General features: G+C 38.3%; 1 protein-coding gene across 2 annotated transcripts in view; it reads left to right on the top strand.

The window, feature by feature from the left end:
• Positions 1-15,596, top strand: part of Stk32a (serine/threonine kinase 32A) — a 164,206-nt gene that overhangs the window by 130,568 nt on the left and 18,042 nt on the right. For both annotated transcript variants that reach the window (XM_008825237.3, XM_008825238.3), the window contains exons 6-7: positions 1,318-1,355; positions 9,317-9,406. In XM_008825237.3, the coding sequence (XP_008823459.1) occupies positions 1,318-1,355; positions 9,317-9,406 (128 nt within the window). The remainder of the gene's footprint in view (positions 1-1,317; positions 1,356-9,316; positions 9,407-15,596) is intronic.

The raw sequence follows: 15,596 nt of genomic DNA on the forward strand, positions 1-15,596 counted from the left end.
AGATAAAGGTGATTGCTCTATGGATTCAGAACTGATTTTAACAGTCTAACATGGGAAATGAGAAGATTTCCAATATTCAGAAGTTAATCCATGCCCCAAGTACAGGATGTAACATGAATGTATTTCTGTTTATGAATAAGGGATCTTTTAAAAAGTGTATTAATTTTGTCAAGAAAATAGAATGCCTGGTCTTGGTCTATCAAAAGTTAAGGTCACTTTTTATTCTGGTAACATAAAAGCCACTTGACCAGGCTGAAAATGTGTTCCCAAAACCTGTTTCAGAACTTCTTTGCTCCTAATGGCACTTGGGAATCAAGGCTGAAGGGTTTTAATGGTACTTTAGGGAAGGGCAGTGTAAATGTGACAGTAGAGAATTGTGGTTGTCATAAACCACAGTGCTGATTCCTTGATTGAGGAGAACTTCTCAGAGTAATCAGATCACGAGGACACCGAAAACCCTGTCAGGCCCCAGTCTTTGTATTTGTCATCAAACTATCCCTTTCATTGGAAGAGAGTGGGTTTTGCTCGCCCCTCCAGATTAATTTTTGTTTTATTTATTTTTTCACTTTTTATAACACAGGTATGTTTTGAAGGTATACAGTATGCTGCTTTGATAAACATATACATAGTGAAAATTACTGTCGATCAAATTGATATACCCTCTCATGCCTTTTTAATACCTTTTAAAGTTTTGGGTGGGCATGACTGAAATTGACCCTCTTAGCAAATTTCAAATTCATAAGACAGTGTGTATTAATTTTAATCATCTTGTTATATTCCAATGCATACATGATTGGTCACTTTTACCACTCTAGGTGTAATAATTAAACAATTAGAGGCATTAAACCATCAAAAGATGTTTCATCTCCACAAGTTTAAAATACAACCACAACATAGCCAATACTGCTCCTGTTTCATAGCTCATAACGTCTGTATAACTAGTGTTGCACAGGAAGGCAGTAGTTAGCGTTAATCATTGTACTCTACAGCAATGTGAATGTCCCATGTATCCCTGTAGACTAATACTTTCATGCCATAACAATTAAGAGTCTTTGTTTGTGGATGAGAGAAACCCAGGTTCAGGCCCCAGTTCTATTTATTGATCTATGACCTTTACTGAATACTCAATTTTCTAAACTGTACATTGGAGAGATCAATATTAACTGTTTCTTGGATTCTGTGATATTGGGATCGTATTGTCAGGATGAAATGCTTCTACATTGTTTCAACTCTCAATAAGATCTCTTGAGTGTTTTTACTTTTATATCTATTTATTTTATTATGAACAACATTATCTTTTCTTTTTTGCTCCCCTAGGGATATGAAACCTGATAATATTTTACTTGATGAACATGGTAAGTAAAAGATTTACTTGAAATCAGCTATATAACAAGCTTGTACAACATGTTGACTACTCCACCTTGATTCATTTGGCATATATATTTGTGTATATATACACATATACGTTATGCATATACATATATATCATATGTAATCTTCATCTTGGGTATAGCAATGTGATAATCCAAAAGATATCCTTAAATAAAATAAAAAAAATCCTTAAAAAATTTCATCCTTAAAAATTAAGTTTCTATAATGAAAAAGCCTCTTTTTGTTTAGTTGTCTTCCTGTACTACCTCTTTCTCAGAAAACTATCTATCAAACTGTTTTCGTTCTAGCTTGTCTTAATAAATTGCAGTACATAATCGCCTTCCTTTTTTAAAGACTAGAGCAAGCCCCAAAGTTAGAGCATTTGGCAGATAATAGTATCCACTGAGTTACTGAGATTATTTTGTTAATGCACCCTTTCATTCCCTTCTTATGAAGGAAAATTGCCTCTACATTTCCATAAGAGATACTGTCTTCTATCTAGATGTTTTGAGTTGAGAAAATCAGTGAGCTTAAAGAAAAAAATAAAGTGAATAAAAAAGGTATTATTGGCTCCAGATATACATTTGATAGAGGAATGTGGTAATAATCATGATGGTGAGAAGTGAATGCCTAAAGTTCGAGATCAACTATCTTCTTGAACAAGCTTTTACCAGCAATAATTGAATGTGTACAGTCTTTCTTAATACTGTGTCTGTTTGAATTTGTTAGTACTTCATCAGGAAACACTGTACAGCTTCCATGGTATAAATATCAGAGTATTTCCAATGGTCACCATCTGGAAAAGATGTTTCTGGGTTCTTGACCTCTTATTAAAATAATCGAAAAACTGCACAGAAATTGCAAAGCAGCAAGTTTTATTTAAAGACACAGTAGAGGATGAACAGGCTCCTTGAGCCCGAGTACCTACCTAAGAGCCCCAGTTATTGCTTGAGGCCTCTTTTATGGGATTCAAGAGGAGGAAACTTGGTTGCTAGGCATGGGGTCTTTCTGTTTAGATTGACAGGCTTGGGTAATGTAAGCTTTATTTACTGTGTATGTCCTTTCCTATGATTTTCCTATCCTATTTTAATCATATGCAAGCCCAATTATGCATAGGCATAAGGTAGTAAATAAGGGATCTTCCCTAAAAGTTCACTCATAAGACACAGTTACCTTAATATATGTGAACCCAAAAATAGTGTCGGGTCTATACCTACTCCCCCACCTCTAATATATCAAGACATGTTTGAATAGAAATGGGGTATTTCCATAGGTTTGTCAAGGAGGAGCAACTCTATTGTTTGAAGTGGAGTGTACATGCAACTTGATGAAGGTGAGGGTCCTATGCTCCTATGCTGCTAAGTACATTGCTGGGAAAAGTGTGTGTGTGTGTGTGTGTGTGTGTGTGTGTGTGTGTGTGTGAAGACAAGTTGAGTCCCAGGTTGATAAGCTATCTCTGCACTTGCCTGCTTCAATAGTGGCAGTGAAATCCTTGTTCTATGTTTGGAAAACTATTGGAAAACATCTCTAAATCTGTAAAGATCCTTATTCATTTAACAATTTTTAAAGAGGATTTGCAATTGGAACTGAAACTCCAAGTATCATCCATTCTTCGTTATTTATTTACCTAGTTGAGTTTGAAACCTGATTTTTCCAGACCCCACCTGGGCTCAAAAGACTATGAAACACTTTTGTATATGACCCGTAATCCCAAAGCACAAAGTCATTGTTTATTTATGGACTGTCTAAAGAGATTTTTTTCCACTTCCTTCCAATGCCTTATTTCTTTCTTACCTTTACTGCTTCTGACATTTGGGAACATATTTCTAAACCTCAGAAATGTGAGCAATGATGAGACTTAGCATGAAGGTGACTTTCATGAAAACACCAGCTCTTCTGGCCTTCAACAGGAGGCATGAACTTCTCATTCTCTATTTTAAATATATGCTATGAAGCTTTATAACTGGGGAGAGAGGTGGCCTTTAGAGGCTACCCTTTTGCAATTTAGACAAAAAAACAATTCTGCACCACCAAGCTTTCTGGAAGAATACAGTTAGTCAAGCAGGACCAAGTTGGGGTTTAGAACTCATTTGCCTTGACAGACAGCTGACTTTGGGCTACAACAGCTGCTTCTTCATCATTTGTACAGGCTCTGAGTAGACACATGCAGGTCTTATCAAATGAAATATTTTCAAGATCTATTTTCCATCCTATGAACAGTGCTTTAATCTTGGTACTCACAACATGCGTCATTGTTTTTTTGCTCTGTATGGACCCTATTGTCTTTCATTCAGCGTCTTTGCCCTCATTATTTTCTTGGCAATTTGGTAGGAAGAAAGTGAATAAATCAATTAGTCTTCAAGTTTGATTTTCCTGACAGCCTAACCTTGTGAAAGGCTGATCTTTGTGATGCTATAATTTAAAGTATGAATGCTAGAGCCAGAACGCCTTAATATAAAACCCAACTCATTACTCACTAGCTCCAAGAGTTTGGTCAGGTTGACTAAACATTGTTTTTACCTCGCTTCTTTAGAAAACAGGAGAATACTTACTTCTTGGGGTTCATTACAAGCACTGACACAGTACTTACAAAGTGCTTGATGCAAATGCCTGCCATAAAGAAACCACTTAATCAAATGTGATTATGACATTCATGAGGTAGCAGGAACTTTCTGAGCCAGCTAAGGACTACTTCAAATCTCTGTGGCTTTGGCTAGGGCAACGTGTATTTGCTTTCATCCATATCTCTATCCAATGGAGTCTGTGAAAGTTAAGTGCTTACTTGTCTTCCCCAGATAATTACTTGACTCTCAGAAGTGATATGTCAAAGATCTTACTTGTTTTCTTGCTGTACCCTGGGTTTAAGCAAGGTTATTTAACCTTAATCTTCAAGTAACTCCACTGTCCATTCTGATTTCCTCCATGTATACAGGGACTTAGGGTCACTGTTCTTGATATTTTAATCCTGGTGGGGCTAGGAATTTGTTGCTTAGGGAGCATGAGCTGTCAACCTAGCCTTCCTGACAGACATGTCCAGTCTCTCAGATGATAGGTTATTTCCAATGACCCGTTTCCCTCTCAAGTTTTTATTTTTATTTAAACAGTGAATTCAAAGGAAATTTTTCTATGTGGTGTTTCTATCCTGAATTCAACTTGAGAACTGCTGCCATTAATAAAGCAAACAAATAAAAATGCTCTGGAAAGAGTGTATGAGATAAAAGTAAAACAAATAAAAATGGTTGAGAGGCATCCTTTAAACTTTGTCATAGGAATCATTTTCTAGATAAAACAATGTTTCGAAGTTATTTTATTTACACTTAGATTAAGGAAAAGCTAGGACTTTAGCACTGCTCATGAGCCAAAATTAATCACATTTAAGTGGATGAATTCCTGAGCCCATTTCCTCGTGATGTCCTTGCTTTTATGAAAACCAGCTGAACTGCAAATTGGTGCCTGCCCTTTGGAGTATCTGCTGCTCTGATTTTCTGTGACACTTATATTTGAAGCTTCACTGATCTTTTCCACCCATATTTTTAGTATTTCATCTCTTGCATGGGGGTTTTAGCAATTTTGAAGGGTAGCTGTGTATTTTTTCTGACATGCCTTCTATGCCCATCTTTCCCAGTGAACTCTGTATCCAGCCCAGTGGCTTAGATTTTGATTAACCAGCACTCGGTAATAGGAAGAAACTTTATTTTGTTCTTATGAATCATGTTGTTCATATTCAATCAGCAAATGCTGGCATTCATGTGTGAGCATACAAGATGGAGAATCTTTCCACAATGTAAATGAACATTCCTTATAATCAGCAGTTGAGATAAAAATGTTTTTGGTTTTGAGGATACAAGTTGCGGTTCTCCCCAGATATCTCATTTACTGGAGCAGAGCCAAGAGGGCAACAGGTCTTGAATGACTAATAACGAACTGCCCTGATAATATATTTTCACATCCTACTAGTAGAAGTGGCCAATCCAATTCTATCACCTCCACATTGTCTAAAAACATTGTGTTTTTAACAAATTCCTAAGAGTCCAACACCTCTGTTGGGTAAATCAAACAAATTACAGTCTGGATTATCTAAAGAAACTGTTCTTACCTTTGAAGGCAAGTGGAAAATACCCTGATTGGCATGAAAATTCAGACTGATTTTCTGTGGGCAGATCAGCTTCATGGTAAAGAATTGCTGAATCTAATATCAGTAGTTCCAAGGTTGAGAAACTCTAAGAGTCATGTGGAGTCCTAGATTTTTAAAGAAGCCGGAAAGTTTCCTCATTTTCAAGGAAATTCCTATGTCCTTCAATCAGCAGCAAAGTGAACCCTCCCATGTAACCTAGCACTGCAAGTCTCCTTCACAGCACAGATAAGAATCCGGCATGGTGAGTAAAGCGAAGTACAGCAGCATCTGTGGGAACTAGGTTTAGCACCATGCCTCCGGGGAAGATGTCTCCTTACTTAACGCAAGGGTTCCAGCTAGAGTACCCAGTAAGTTCTGGACCTCAGATAATTCCTTCTCATTCTTTACAAGGCATCCAAGCAGGGAAAACTCTGAGTCAATCAAAAACTAGTTGTTTCGATCATTTCGTTCTTTGATTTTGTGATATAACACATGTGTTTTGGAGATTCAAAACCTGCACCAAACCTCCCTAGAGCAATGTCAAGATCCTAAACCATCAAATCTCAATTCAGTGCTGCCACTTCTGACTCCTGCAAACTTAGCCATAAACAATTCATCTACCAAACAGGGGCCATCTCACTGGGCTGAAGGACCAGCTCCAATTGTGTCTTGAAAATTGAAGGAATCATAAAGATGCTAATATGATAAATATCCCACATTCTTTCAGACAAATTCAACAGCTAAATAAGCAGTGTTGATTAGAGCCAGACCTTCCATTAAAGCAGGTCTACTTTCAAAACAATAATCTCAAACTTCCTGTGGGCTCAGAGTCAACAGGAGGGCTTGTTTAAATGCTGGAGCCCAACTTTATATTCTGGAGAGGCTCAGAGTTTTAGATTTCTAACAAGTACCCAGGAGACATTGACCCTTCTGATTCAAAGAACATACATTAGGAAGCAGGTGAGCCCAAACCATCCTTTGCGTTCTACTTCAAGTTGAGTGTACCTAGCCTCAGGAAGGATCTTAGAAAACCTACTTGGGCTCCAGTAGAGGGTTACAAGTCTGGCTGCTCATCTGACTCACCTGTTTGTTGTTTTTAATGCGGATTCTGGGCTTTCCTACCCATCCTGTTGGAGTTGCAGGGGACTGAAGTACACGCATATGTATTTTACAAAAACTAGACTGATTTTTCTAATAATGATCGTAAATAATTCAGATACCCTGACGAGTGCTAAGTCTCCCTTAGTCACTGTTTCATTTCATTTTCGCATCCCCTTACCTGGTGAGAGGACAACTGTCAGACAGCACGAGTGGCTTTTCCAGGTAACACAGCTATAGTGATGGAGACTGGGGTTAAAGCCAAGGGTTATGACTCCAGAAAAAAGACTGCTAACCACAGCCCTGACAGGCCCACCAAATTTATATCAAATCTCAAAAGGGCTATCCAATACGTGGAGTAGGACCTATGGAGAGAAGTGAGAAAGAAAGAGACTACGACACCTTACACTGTGTTAAGGAGAGTAATTGAAGTCATTCATTGACGTGATTTGAACAAGAATATTTTAACTTTTAATTTTATGAATGCTACTTTTACTTTATTAAAATGTTGCATAAAAAAGAAAACATTTTCTCTACAAAACAAAACTGAGTTGATAGAGATAGTGAGAGTGTTCCTTAGCAGTGGGCTGGATGCTACAGAAAGCAGCAGATGGTAAAGTTTGGTGAAGTTTGGACGAAGGACCCTGGACAGAGAATCAGGTGCTATTCTGGCTGTAATTCTGTCTCATCAAAACAACAAACACATGTAAATGGGAATAATATCACTTCACGATGCTCAGAAAGCCAGTGACAGTTGTACCAACAAATAACAGAACTGGCTTGTTGGTTTGAGTTTCCTGTGCTGCATCTTTCTTCCTTCCAGCTTAAGTGCAAGGATCCTAGAACACTAGGTAAGGTGTATTCCCTACCACACTTAAGTGTTAATCACACATTTTACTGCTGCTTTACAACTAAAAGATACCCTACAGGTCATCTTTTCTAACTATTCTTTATTATTATTATTATTATTATTATTATTATTATTATTATTATTATTAAAAGGAAATTTAGGCTCTACCTATGAAACCTGGAACTTACTGTGTGTAGCCCAGGCTACCCCCAAATCCCAGAAATTCTCCTGCTTCAGTCTTTCAAGTGCTGGGATTTCAGTCTTGAACCACCATGTCCAGCTTGAAATTCTTGCTTTTGCTAATTAATATAAACATACTTGGGAGAAAACGACTTGAAGCTTACTATGTGTTAAGGCCAGAGGTCAAAGAACAGACTAGGTCTCTTGACCCTCAGTCTAGAGCTCATAATACAATCCCTCTTAAGAAAAAATAATCTTAATGTGTCCCCCTCACACATGCAAATGGTGTTTTAAGATGCAAGAACAGAGATGATTTCTTGACCAAAAATGTGAGTCCACACCTGTGCCAGTGTGTAGACATTCTGCCTCTTTTTGTTTTGTAAAGATCCCATAAGAGATGCTTACAATAGCTTCTGGCTGCCTCTTACAGGCTAAATAATCTAGACTGGTTCACACAGACAAAAATTGCCCAAGTAGATTTACTAGAGCATAAACTATACAACTAAGTGTCAAATTTTATGAGGTCAAACTACAAGTTTATGTCATGTTCTCACTGCTGCAGAACATACTTGGAGACCCCGTTGGCCATGAGGATGGTATAAGGGAGGCTCTTAATTTTATTTCTGAGAATTTTAGACAATGAATTTTGATCAAATTTACCCACCTCCTCCCAGAGTCATCTGCCTGTGTAAGGGAGGCTCTTAATTTTATTTCTAAGAATTTTATACAATGTATTTTGATCAAATTTACCCACCTCCTCCTAGAGTCATCTGCCTCCCCTACCCACCCAGCTTGTGTCCTCATTAAAAAAGAAAACCACTGAATCCAATCTATATATTTTTGGGTGTGTGGCCATCCACTGTAGCATCTTCAACCTACCACGGGCCATAATCTTGAGGAAAACAGGCTCTCGCTCTTCCAGTAGCCATCACTGCCAATAGATACTCAGCTAGAGGTGGACATTTATGGCCATCTCCCCTCTCCATGCTGGGATTTTACATGGCTTGAATATATGCAGGTCTTTTGCATGCTGTCACAACTACATGGGTCCATAGGTGCAACTGCCCTATTATGTCTGGAAAACACTGTTTAGGTTTAGTCATCCACAACTTCTGACCCTCACTATCTTTCCACCCCCTATTTTGCAATGATCGCTGAGCCTTAGGAAGAGGGAGTGTGATATAGATGTCCCACTTAAGGTTGAACACTCTACAGTCTCTTATTCACTGCACTGTGGCCAGTTGTGGGTCTTTGTTAATCCCCATCTAAGGAAAAAAAAGAAGTTTCTCTGATGATGTTAGACAGACGCACTATTCAATGGGTATAATGATAAATCATTAGGAGCTGGTTCAACACTATCTCCATTTAGCAGAATAATAGCAGTAGGTACTCCAGGCTAGGGTCCACAACCTGCTTAGGTCTAGCCACTGGTTGTAGGCCCCAATAAAGGTGCCATTTTGTGGAGCATGTCTTAAGTCTAATCAGAATGTGTTTGGTTCCACCCATAACATTCATGTCACTATTGCTCCAATTGCATATATTGCCAGGTTGGTCACTATTATTTGGGAATAAGGGGGTTTGTATTGCCTGAACTCAATTGCAGCTAGCATACAAGAGCTAAGAGGCTTTCAGTTAGATGAATGATCTATTGTTCTACTAGGCTGAAGGGATTTAACATTCTCCTGGTCTTTCTTTATCCCCAGGGCATGTACACATCACAGATTTCAACATTGCTGCCATGCTGCCCAAGGAGACTCGGATCACCACCATGGCTGGCACCAAGCCTTACATGGGTATGAGTGGCCCCAGTTTCTAAGAGCAAAAGTTCTGTTCCTTATTTTTCTAGACATCATTCACTGTGGGTCAAATCAGTAGTGACTTGTAGCTAACCAAGACAAACCCCTTCCTGATTTGCTTTACCTGGGGAGCTACTGATTTAATGGCTTTGAATTGAGGCTAAGGTATCTCCATTAGCAAGTTACACATGGTAATTTTGATTCATCAGGGTCATTGATCATATGCTGCAGCTACTGTTTCATGAACTAATTAAGTTTCTATGTATTTCTTAACAAAAACTATTAATTCAACAAATGGCTACTAATTGTGTATTGCAGGAGTCTTAGATGTTAGTGACTCATAACAACCAACACATATAAAGTCTCTTCTGCATGAAAACTACATACTAGTAGGAGAGGATAAATGGAATCAAAGAGCAGGAACAGTAATAAGAAGTATGGTAATATGTGACAAAAATATCAATTTTAGCCTTACTTAAATAAAATTGTGCTGCATACACAGGGCAGTAAAGTGTGTAAAGTACCTTCCCAGTTACAAAATTACCTTCAACTTTGTTGTCATAAAAATTACATGCTAGTTTTTAAAAGAAGAGAAAATTATACCTTAGAACTATCAAATTATTTTCATGCCTTTGTTTATAGTGATATGTAGAACTGACTTTTGCCTTGATAATTTAGAATTTACTAAGGGGTGACTAAGGGTGTGGGATTAGGAGGAAAACATCCTTTGAGAGCTCACATTTAATTGTAGAAACAAATCAACTACAAATTATAACTTCAGCTTTTAGATGCCTTCATCTGCAGATAGACACAATTTTAGCAGAATTTGATCTATCTTCTGTCTACCCTAGAAAATATAGAAGAGAACTGTTATGCACTAGGAGCCACACAGTACCCACAATAAGGCATCTCTTCACTTTTCCATGTGCTTCTAAGTCAAGTGAGTCAAGTCTCAAATAATTATCTGTAAATTCTAAGAAGAGGGTCTTAGCATTCAATTTTTGTTTAGATGTCTGTCTGGTTGCTGGACTTGCTGACTGCTTCCTGAGCTAACAGACCATAGTTGCCCATGGTGTTTGGTGGGTTTGGGGGATACTAAGTCTTAGGATTAGGACATAGAACTTGAGTATGTTTGGAGGACTATGTAGCACATATAGTCCAGCTTCATATGGGTCCCTACAGTGCTGGGATATGGCATGGAAGGGACATTCCCATCTTAGGACTGATTGGAGATGCTAGCAGTCCCAGTACTGACTAACTGTATCAGGCTTTCTGAAGGAGTCCATGTCATCATCAGGCTTAAACTCATTAGGTTACATTATAATACATTTTGATTGAATTTAAATCCTCTCTCCTATCTGCACCTCCCTCTTACTACCTCCTGCCCACTTCAAGCCTATAGAGCCAAATTTGTGTCCTCAAATGTCTTTTGGTGTGGGTCCATCCACCGGAGCCTGGATAGTTTGCCAAGAATCTCACCTCTAAGTGAAAATGACTCTCCCCATTGCAGCAGCCATCAGTTGCTAACAGCTCCTCAGGTTGGGATGGGGCTTCTTAGCCACTTTCCCATGTCTATGCTGGGATTTTGTCTGGCTTGAGCTTATCTGGGACTTCTTGATGCTGTCACCATTGCTATGAGTTCAGATGAGTAACTGCCCAGCTGTCTGGAAACTCTGTTTCCTTGTGGTCATCCACCACTTCTAGCTCTTACAATCTTTCCACCCCCTTTCCACAATGATCCATGAGCCTTGGGAGGCAGAAGTTTGATACAGGTGTCTGATTCAGACATAAGCATCCTGCAATCTCTTGTTGTCTGCAGGTTGACCAGTTGTGAGTCTCTGTGTTAACCACTATCTGTTGCGTGAGGAAGCTTCTCTGGTGAAAGGGGGGAAAATATGTAAAGTACCACAACCACTTAACATTTATTTCAGGATGTGTGAGATATGTGGCATAATTAAAGACTATAGCAGAACGTAATGGAATACTAAACTCTATAATAAAACAAAAGCAGTTGAAAAAACTCATTAGGTAATTCAGCTATGCAGGCTGAGGTTTGACAAACCTTACCAACCCTGTGCCAGAGTCATCATGCCTGTTGCAGGATTCCCCAAACTGCTGTCCCTCTTCCATGTCTGGAAAAAAACAGTGCTTTCTAGGAAATAGGAGGAAGAGATCTGTAAGTACTAGACCAGTCCTCTGATATCTACACCAAAGTATCAGAATCTAATCTAGTGAGGTGGGTGAGAAAGCGCTGAATCAAGCATGAAACTGCTTTCAAAATTCTTAGTGGTGGCTTTAAGATATTTGAAGTGATATAATAAGTAAAAGGGATGAAAATGTACTGGGTCATCAGCAGGGCAATTATCAACTGGTTAAAGCAAGACTTTAGACAAAGCACCTTTGCCAGCAGATGATAGAAGAATAAAATCCCCCGGCGCGTCTGTCCTAATTAAACTGTTAAAGCTTTTTGAACTGATGGGATTAAGTTAGGGGTAGAATGAATAGTATAAACTAGATATGGTCAGAGAATGACATGGATAGATGTATGAACTTGGAAATCAAGGGAAAGAGCAACGCCATTTTCTTAGAGGAAAGAGAAAAACAGGAAGAGATGAGAGAGAGAGAGAGAGAGAGAGAGAGAGAGAGAGAGAGAGAGAGAGAGCCTTTGCCCGAAAGGCCACCACAAGACCACAAGATCTTCTATAGGGGGAAAAAATAAGCCTTATTTTTATATAATATTTGAACAGCTGCAAATTTCATGGTTTTCAATGACCAGTGGGGGAAATAAATCTCCTTTGTCACTTCTAAAATAATGGACTCATATTATTCAGCCCATTATCTGCCTAAAATCCATGGTACTCCAGGGATAAAAGGGAATCTCCAAGCCTGCTGATCTGATCGTTTTTTTTTCTGCAGGTTTCCTGGGTTTTCATATTAAGGGCTATTTTCTTGGAGCCAAATCAGAAAGTGTGCATCTGGGGTTTCTAGGGCTTGTTTCCATGGTGAGGGAAATGAAGGGAAGACACCTTTCTTTCTTCTCCCCAATAATTTTAAGTATATCTGTGTAATTTGATTTTTTTTTGAAAGTCATCATTTCTATTCTTTTCATAGAGTAGAACTGAAAATTGAAATCTAGGCAAAATCCCATTCACCTCCCCACATTCACTTTTTTCGTGGACAATTGCTAATATTTATCAAATTCTTTCTGTGGACCAGATGATGTGTAAAATGTCTTTTACCCATTTATTCATTTTTTTTCTCAACCAGCCTCATGAGGCACATTATGCTTGTCATCATCTTAAATGAAAGAGTCAGACACTCAGCAATTTGTGAAGGTCCATATGGCTAATAATTCATAATCTGGAATGGGAAGTTTAAATTTAAATCAAGCTCTGCTTGACTTCAGGGAGGGAGAAGGGGAGGGCTGAAACATATATAGCAAATATTGTCACTTGTGGTTCGTAAAGGGCTCTAAACCAATTTAGTTTGCCCAAGATGTTGGAAATGTTTCCCATTATATTCCAAAAGAAACATGCAAAATGCATAGCTTATGTCTTGACCCAGAATTATCCTTGCCTTGATTTCTCTGGTATAGCTCTTTCCAGGAAGAATGATGGGCCAGAGCCTGCTTTATCTTTTTAGAAAATATGTTCCCAGTAATTTAGTAAATTCTAACAGTGATTGATTAGCATCCATTTTAGAGTGCTGCTTTAGAACACTAATTAGCAATTAACTAGAAAGGGAAACCCTAAGGAGAAAGAAGCCAGACCGAAACATGATAAGACAGCAGTGTACGCCATGTCTGCTGTCACTTTCTCCCTGCTCCCCCTCGTCACTCTAGCCCTTCCTTCTCCCTAACCTTAGGCCTGTAAGACTATAATCCAGACCCCTTAGAGGTTCACCAATTATAGCCTTCTTCTTAATGCAGATTAGAATGTGTGTGTGTGTGTGTGTGTGTGTGTGTGTGTGTGTGTGACTTGCTCACGAGCACAAGTCACTATGGAAAAGGTGGAAAATGATGATAAAGACAGTAAATGAGTACTTCAAACAATAGATATTTATGGTTTCTTTCCAAATGTTATTCTCTATGTACAAACAAATTTTCCTGCACATTTAAAAAGCTGAATTATACTAAATTTTCTTAATGGAAATGTCCATTTCATAAAGCAAAAGTAACAACAATTAATATAGAGTGAACATTTATGATGTCCCAAGTGCTTTGCTGTCTTTAATATTTATTACATCATTAAAGAAAACAACCTTATGAGACAGATTTTACTATTTTTATTTTATGCATTAAAAATACAACCTAGAGATAAAATAGCATGATCATAACCATAGAGCAAGTGATTAACAAAGCATGAAATTAAACTAAAGCTAGAAACATCTAACTTGAAACACAGAGGAGGATGACAGTGATGATGGTGTAATGATTGACATTTGCTATTGTGCCAAGGGTCCATTGTGAGTTCACGTCTTCCATTGTTTACTCTGAAAACAGTTCTGTAAGGCAAGAACTATTGCTGCCCTCACTTTAGAGGTGAGCATCCTGAGCAGTTAGGAAACATGTCCAAGGTGGAACTAGGCACATGATCTATAGGATTTGATGCCTCTGTTCACTCTCAACACATTGTGTCTCTAGACCTTAGTTCAAGTCAGTCAACCCACCTTTTCTGTAACTGATGTCCTCTACCTGCAAAGCCCTAGTCTTGTCTTGACTACCAACACTACTCGTTTGTCCATGCCAGTAAACAGATCTATCATTTTTATTGATGGCCATTGCTAGAGATTAGAGAGTGGTACAAAATTTTATTTAGTTGCCTTTATTTTTGAACATTACGTTGTTTCTTGTTTTGAAATACAACTTTGCAGTAGAAATTCTTTTAGCACGATCATTTCCTACAACTTTATTGGTTCTTTGCGATAAATTGTTACAAAACAACAGCGTCTTCTGCTCTTGAAAATCACAAAGAGTAATTTTTGTTTTCTCAATATGAAAAACAGTCATGGACTGGCAAGATGGCTCCATGTGTAAAGTGCTTGCTACCAAGCCTGAGGACCTGAGTTATATCCATGGAACCCACAAGTGGAAAGAGAGAACTGACTCATGCAAGTTTTCCTCTGACCTGCAAACTTGTACCATGGGTGTATATATTTTATGTATACGAGTGTTATGCCTACATGTATGTAAGTGCACCTATGTCGTGCAATGACTATTTAGGACAGAAGACGGCATTGTATCCTCTGAACTGGAGTTATGGACAGTTGTTAGCCTGACCATGTGGGTACTGGGAGCCAAACCCTGGTCTTCTGTAGGGACAATCAGTGCTCTTAACAACTGAGCCATCTCTCCAACCCCACACTTGAGGTTTTTGCCACTCCATTTATTTCACTGCAATTTAAATTGGAATTCCTCTGATTACTAAGAGACTTGCTATATTTTATATGTTTAATTAGATGTTTGATAATTTTGTTTTCAGAGTTTTAAAAAACTAGACATCAGATTTTTATCAGGACATAAAGGAAGCCTCCCCACCAATGAAATCTAGAAAACACTGGAAATACAGAAACAGAAAGACTGCTGCATGTTCAAAATTCGAGTTAAAAGTACTAGATCAGCCAGGTCTACATAGCAGGACTCTGTCAAAAACAAAACAAAAACCTCAAAACAAAAGGTCTTAAAGACAGCACATTAAAGAGGATCATTCGTGTACCAACCGCGTAACAACACTGTAAAAGTGTACCTCCTGCATATGTGTAAGTGCACCCTTATCATGCAATGCCTGTGGAGATCAGAAGAGAGTGTTGGATCCCATGGAACTGGAGTTATGGACAATTGTTGGCCACCATGTGGGTGTTGGGAACTGAACCCAAGTACAGCCAATGCTCTTAACTGCTAAGCCATCTCTCCAGCCCCCAAAGAATAACATTTAATTTAAGAGGACTTATTAGAGTTCAAGGAACAGCATATTTTTTTTACTCTTTTTGCTTTGTTAATATTTTCTTTATTACATGCCTGGAACAAATAAAGCAAATGGCCATGCAGCTGGTCACTCCATCAGCCCACTGATTTGCAGCTCTGGGGAGGTATATGTATAATATACATACATATATATATATATATATATAATGGGGCTATAAAGGATGTATAGACAGGATAGAGAATCTAAATATGATCAAATATATT

This window comes from Nannospalax galili, unplaced genomic scaffold, assembly GCF_000622305.1.
Source record: "Nannospalax galili isolate Female #2095 unplaced genomic scaffold, S.galili_v1.0 scaffold128, whole genome shotgun sequence".
NCBI classification, from domain to species: domain Eukaryota; kingdom Metazoa; phylum Chordata; class Mammalia; order Rodentia; family Spalacidae; genus Nannospalax; species Nannospalax galili.